The 6,244-nt window shown below is 66.8% G+C and overlaps 1 protein-coding gene across 1 annotated transcript; it reads right to left on the reverse strand.

Annotated features, from left to right (window-relative positions):
• Window positions 1–1,139: 1,139 nt before the first annotated feature.
• EMIHUDRAFT_238447 (hypothetical protein) lies at window positions 1,140–2,353 on the reverse strand (the record flags this gene model as incomplete). The annotated part of the gene is made up of 3 exons (XM_005776881.1): window positions 1,140–1,293; window positions 1,581–1,901; window positions 2,283–2,353. 3 exons carry the CDS (start codon window positions 2,351–2,353, stop codon window positions 1,140–1,142), a joined length of 546 nt encoding a protein of 181 aa, XP_005776938.1.
• Between the last annotated feature and the right edge of the window lie 3,891 nt (window positions 2,354–6,244).

The raw sequence follows: 6,244 nt of genomic DNA on the forward strand, positions 1-6,244 counted from the left end.
GCGCGCGCAGCGCGCTCCGTTTGCAGACCGCCCTGGCGGACTCGTTTACACTTCCAAGCTCAAGCCAGGCGCCGCAGGCCATATAAAGAGGAGCGCAGATTAAAATGGCGCCGCAGGCTCCCCCCGGGCCGTCCGCGCACAGACCACAGTAACCCTTTTAAAAAAACATCTATCACACACCACTAGGGTGTGGGGGAGCTCCGATCTCCCCACCTCCAATACTCTCCCATCCACCAGCGTCGTCATCTTAGGCCGGGGATCCAGTTAGATCTCCGATCTCCATCTTCAATCTCCAATCTCCAACGTCGTCATCTTAGGCCGGATTCAGTCCGATCTCCGATCTCCATCTCCAATCTCCAATCTCCAATCTCGATTCGGGGGCCCGGGGGAGGAGGGGGGCTCAAACCTTCAAGGAGATGCGCTGTGGATTCATTCACACTGACCATCTCTCGTCTCCAATCTCTACTTGGCCACTGTCGCCGCCGGCAGCAATCTACGACCTCCATTTTCAATCTTCGATCTCACATCTGGGGCGGATGGCTGGGCGCTAGGATCTACATATAAATTCTGCATTCTCCATCTCCTGTCTCCACATTTTGGCCCGTGTTGCTGCTCAGAGCGATCTGCAAGGACCACAAATCTCAATCTTCGATCTTTAGTCTTAAATGGGGAACCGGACAGGAGGGATCTACTGGCGAGACTTGGGCGTGTCCGTGTGTGAGAGATCCGCCTGGATCTCCAGTCTTAATCTTACTACTATCTCTACCCCAACGATCTCCTCTGAGTCCTGTTCTTGCGTAGAGATTTCCATTACTCTCATCAGAAACAGAATGACCAGCAATCGGCGACAACTCGGTTATCTCCCCGCCGCCCCGTGCCGCCTGGGCGCTGGGGCGTGGTGGGGCGCGGCTGCCTGGCGCCCCTGCGCACCGCCAGGATTCGCGCGGCGGAACATGGTGTTGAGTGCGCACAGATACGTTTGCGCGGACGACAAACAACAAGACACCCTCGCTGCCGATGTCTGACCAGCGCCCGCTTGCGCCTCTGACTTCAGACAGGGGGAACGCATCTAGCGACGAATCCGCCGACCCCACCGCTCCTGGACCGCTGCATGGGTGCTGGAGCAGCGCGCCGCACGGTTAGTAGCCGCCGCCTCCGCCGCCGGCCGGCTTGGGCGCGCCGCAGCGGAAGCAAGCGCTCTTCGAGGCAAACACGTTCGAGTTGCAGGACGGGCAGGTCCAGTCGCCGGGCCGCGTGTCCCCCCCTCCTCCTCCGCCTCCGCCTCCTCCGTACCTAGAGCAAGGGTCGCCGAGGTCAGGCTCGCGAGGGTCGGAGACCGGCGACGCGACCCGCCGCCGCCGCACCCGCCGCCGCCGTACCCTCCATACCCCCCGAACCCGCCGCCGCCGCCAGCAGCGCTGGCCGGCTTCGGCGTGTTGCACTTGAAGCACGCGCTCTTCGACGCAAACACGTTCCCCCCGCACCCAGGGCAAGTCCAGTCGCCGGGACGCACCTCGCCGCCGCCGCCAAAGCCCCCGCCGCCGCCGCCGCCGAAGCCCCCGTAGCCGCCGCCGCCGTACGGAGGGGGGGCGCCATAGCCGCCGCCGCCATAGGGCGGGGGCGGCGCGCCGTAGCCGTAGCCGCCGCCGCCGTACCCGCCCATGCCGCCCCCCATCCCCGCCGGCTTTGGCGCGTTGCAGCGGAAGCAGGCATTCTTCGAGGCGAAGACGTTGACGCCGCACGAGGTGCAGGTCCAATCGCCCGGCCGCGTGTCTCCGCCGCCCATCCCATACCCGCCGCCCATCCCGCCGCCCATCCCTCCGTACCCGTACCCGCCGCCCGTCCCCGGCTTGGGCGTGTTGCAGCGGAAGCAGCTCGTCTTGGACGCAAACACGTTCGAGCTGCAGGAGGGGCAGGTCCAGTCCCCGGGCCGCACGTCGCCGCCGCCCATGCCGCCGCCGCCAATCGGCGCGCTGCCGCCCGAGGTGCCCGGCTTGGCCGTGCCGCAGCGGAAGCAGTTCATCTTGGACGCAAAGACATTCGAGTTGCAGGACGGGCACGCCCAATCTCCGGGGCGCACGTCGCCGCCCCCGCCGCCGCCCATGGCGCCCATGCCGCCCATGCCGCCGCCGAAGCTCCCCTCGCCGCTGCCCTCGCCGCCCGCGCTGCGGCCGTAGCCATCCCTGCCGGGCGAGCGCGAGCGCGAGCGCGAGCGATCACGGCCGTCGGCCGGCTCGCGGTCCCCGTGGCCGCGAGCCTCGGCGTGCTCGCGGTCGCTCGACGCGGGGGGCGGCTCGCCTGGCGGCAATGGGGGTGGCTCCACTGGCAGCGGCGCGGTCTCCACCACACTCATGCTGCTTGCGAAAAGTTCTTTTTTTCGGCCCTGGCCCTACAAACCCGCCATAAAAACGTATGGTGGAGTGCTCTCTACTGCCGCGGCGCCCCCTGTCGGTTCGGAGGCGCCCGGCGGCCGCGCGCTTGGTGCCGACGTCGACCGGCTGCTCTCGCGGCACCTGCGGCTTCGGTCACGTCTCGCGCGCTGCGAGGTGTCTTTTGGCATGTGAGCGCTTGCCAAAGACGCCAGCAAGCTCGCCTTCCTTGCCTGCGGCCGCGGGCAGGTGGATGGCTGGGCGGGCGGCCGGCGGGGCCTGGTGGCTCTTTGTGCTCTCCTTGTGGCGGGGCGCGCGGTCCCGTGGAGGTTTGTATGGAGAAGTTTTGTGTGGCAGGGGTGTGTAGGTTTGGGAATGTGTCGGTCTGGTCTGAGGTGGGTCTGCGCGGCGCGCACTCTCGGGGCCAGGTGGGCGCTCGGTGCTGCACGCCTGGTCGGAGGCGGCGCTTGCCGGCGGCTGGCCGCCCTGCATCTGTCCTGCGGGGGGCCGGGACAGCGGGGCGGCGGCGGGCGCAGCGGAAGCGGGCGCAGACATCGCGCGTGCCCCCCCCCCCCAAAAAATAGCATGGCGCCAAAGAACTCTGCTCGGCGCTAGAGAGCGTGACGGATCGCTGCATCTTGGAGAACCAGTGGAGAAGAGGCATCCGTAGACAAAGAACATGCCACCGGAGCAAGAGGATTTTGTGGCCCAGTTCGAATCAACGTAGCTCTCAAGGTTGTGGTGGGGGTTGGGCTGCATGACGAGTGCGCGGTCAGCGGTGTCGCGCACGTAGATGAGCACCCGGATGGCGGCCTTAAAATGCGACGGGCCCGGGTTGGTCATGAAGCGAGCGAGCTGCGAGGCGGAGTAGGCGATGTCGACGCGAGTCATGTTGGCAAGCCACACCGGGGACAGTAGTCCGCCGACGATGGCCATGTAGGCGGTGCGGAACTCGGACATTTCGTCGTGTTCAACAGATCCAACGGCGGGCTGATCATCGGCGGAAAGTTCGAGCCCCTCTTCCATAGGCGAGTCGAAGCGACGTGAGCGGGACCGGTCGAAGTAGGCGCTGAACTTGGTGAGACGAGGTCGGCGGCGTAAAAGAGGGCCTGGGACAGGCTCAGGGTCCGTGCGGCGCGGTCACGCGTGATGGCGGTGTTCAGAATCCATTCGAGCTCGCCCTTGTCCTCGGTAGGGAAGCGCTTGGAGATGTCGGCAACGAAACGGGCGCGCAGCGTGGATGGATGGAGCAGTTGTCGGCGATGAGGATGTCGTCGACGTAAACTAGTACCCACAGGACAAGGTTGCCAGACTGGTAGGTATAGAGGCATACGTCGATGGTCGAGCGAACGAATCCCCAGGACACAAGGAAGGAGGTGAGAACACAACTTTTTCGCAGGGCAAGGGCCGTATAAACAAACGACAGAACACAACTTTTAACCTCCGCCGCGAAACGGCAAACACGCGGCGTATGAGGGCCGACGGCTCGCAGCTCTCTGTCACGAGCGACGGCAGCTCTTTCGTCGGCGCGGGCTTGGACGACACGACAGTGGAGGAGTTTGAAGACCTCGTGTTTGAGCTGCTCGACCCCGGTGGCACGGGTGTCAGTGCCACCACGCTGGTGAGGGCCTTGCAGGGCTGCGCTGTGCTCCCCAGCAAGAGGATTGCCGAGCTCGCGAGTGAGACGATGGTGTCCTCCTCCGCCGCCGCCGCCGACCTCGCCACCTTTCGCGGTTGCGTCGAGAGAATCGTCGAGGCGGCGGCGGCAGCGGCGCGGCAGTCCGCCGGCCACCGTCCTGCCGGCAAGGCGGAGGTGCTACTTGGAGTCCTTGGCTTTGTGCGGAGAGACGCCGCCGAATTTGGCGAGTTCAGACTGGCGGCTCGCGCCCAGGCGCTGGGCGATGCCATCAACCAGCGCGAGGAGTATAGCCGCCGGCAGGCGATGGACGAGCGGCACCAGGCAGAGGTGGAGCGGGCGAGGGAGGCGCAGCTCGAGCAGACCATCGCCTTCAATCGTACTTGGGAGGCGAACATGTGCGAGTTTGAGCAGCGGGCGCTCGAGGTGGAGGAGGAGCTGCGGGTGAAGCACAGCGACGAGGTGAGCAGTCCGCCGGCGCCGCCGCGGGGCTTCAAGTGCTCTCGCGAACTCCTCGCGCTCAAGCGGTCGGTGGCTGTGCTGGCGAAGATGGGCAAGTACGAGGAGGCGGAGCGGGCCAAGAAGAAGGCAGATCGGCTGGAGGCGATCGAGCTGACGAGGATGGACCGCAGGCAGGGCGAGGAGGCGGCCGCGAGGGAGGCGCGGCTCCGACACATCCAGCAACAGCAGGTGGACGGGCTGCGGAGGCGCGTCGATCGCGGGCGGACGGAGCACAAGGAGCACTGGCGGCAGGGCGCGGAGCGGCTGCGGCAGTCGCACCGCAACTCGATGGCCGACCTCTGCGCGCGGCACACCCTCGAGCGATCCCGCGCCGAGATTGCGATCAAGCTCGAGATTGGGGCGAGCCGTGCGAGGAGCCGCCGCAGGAGCTTTGCCGACGCGGCGCCGCGGGTGGACACGGGGCAGCCGCCGAGGCCAAAGGCGCGGAGCCCGTGAGGGGGGGGAGGGGGGGGGGGGGGGGGTGCGGTATAATATTTGGCGCGAACAATATCTAGTCACCCGGATAGCTCCCCGGCGATTCGGCCCGCGTCGCGGGGGCGCGGCGACGGCCCGCACAGGACCCGCAGGGGACTGTGGGCCTCTGTGGGGAGGGGCCAGCGCGGCGGGCAGCGGAGTACTCGAAGGGGCTAGTCCGCGTCGTATGTCGGGCACTCTCGGGAGCCTGCCACGCTGAGACGGACGAGAAGGCAGTAAGAGAGACGGCAGTGAGACGGGAGTGAGACGGGGTGATGATCTATTTTGAGACACGCGATGGAGACGCTCTGAGAGTGAGACAGGGGGAGGAATTCACGTGAGACTGAGACACTCCTGTGACGCCCCTCTCTCACTCTCTCTCGCCTCAGGAGGGTGGTGTTCTTGTTCTTGTCAACCTTTCTGTACTGTGAACCGGGGTTGTGCTTTTGTGTGAAGGGTGACGTATTTTCTTGTCAACAATGGAATGTAGGTAGAAAGGTGAAGAACAGCCTCGGACTGGACACCAACGCGGTATGGGTGGACGCTGGACAGATGATGACGGCACGCACGAGGCGAGCGACACACAGACACAAACAGGCTCACAAGACACACAACAAGGTCTGTCGTTTGTGTTTTCTGTGAACAGCGACTCTGAGTGGCGTGCGATTCGAAAAAGGTCCAGGATTCGATGAACTCTCCTACCTACTCCCGCCTCGTCTGCGGCGGCGCGGCGCCGGCGGTGGCGCCGGCACGGGCGTTGATGCTGCCGATGCTGTTTCTGCTGTTTGTCCCGCCCATTCTCGCCCAGCCGGTCCCCCAGATACTTCGGATCTCGGCACTCACTCCACCGCCGCCGCCAGCGCCGCCAGAGCCACCAGAGCCGCTGCCTCCTCCGTCGCCACCCCCCAAACCGCCGCCGCCGCCGCCACCGGCACCGCCGCCGACGCCTCCGCCGCCTTCGCCGAGCCCACCAAAAGTCCCGGTGCCACCCGCGCCGCCGCCCACACCGCCACAGCTGCCGGCGCCGCCGCAGCCGCCGCCGTCGCCGTCGCCGCAGCCACCGTCGCCCCGGAGGCCGCCGCCGCCGTCGCCGCCGCCACCACCATCGCCGCCGCCCCCACCGCCGCCATCGCCGCCGCCACCCGCCCCGCCGCCCCCACCGCCGCCATCGCCGCGGCCACCCGCCCCGCCGCCGCTGCTGCCGCCATCTGCGCCGCGGCCGCCGCTGTCGCCGCCGTCGTCACCACCGCCACAAGCCCCCCCC

This window comes from Emiliania huxleyi (genome assembly GCF_000372725.1).
Source record: "Emiliania huxleyi CCMP1516 unplaced genomic scaffold EMIHUscaffold_270, whole genome shotgun sequence".
Lineage (NCBI taxonomy): Eukaryota > Haptophyta > Isochrysidales > Noelaerhabdaceae > Emiliania > Emiliania huxleyi.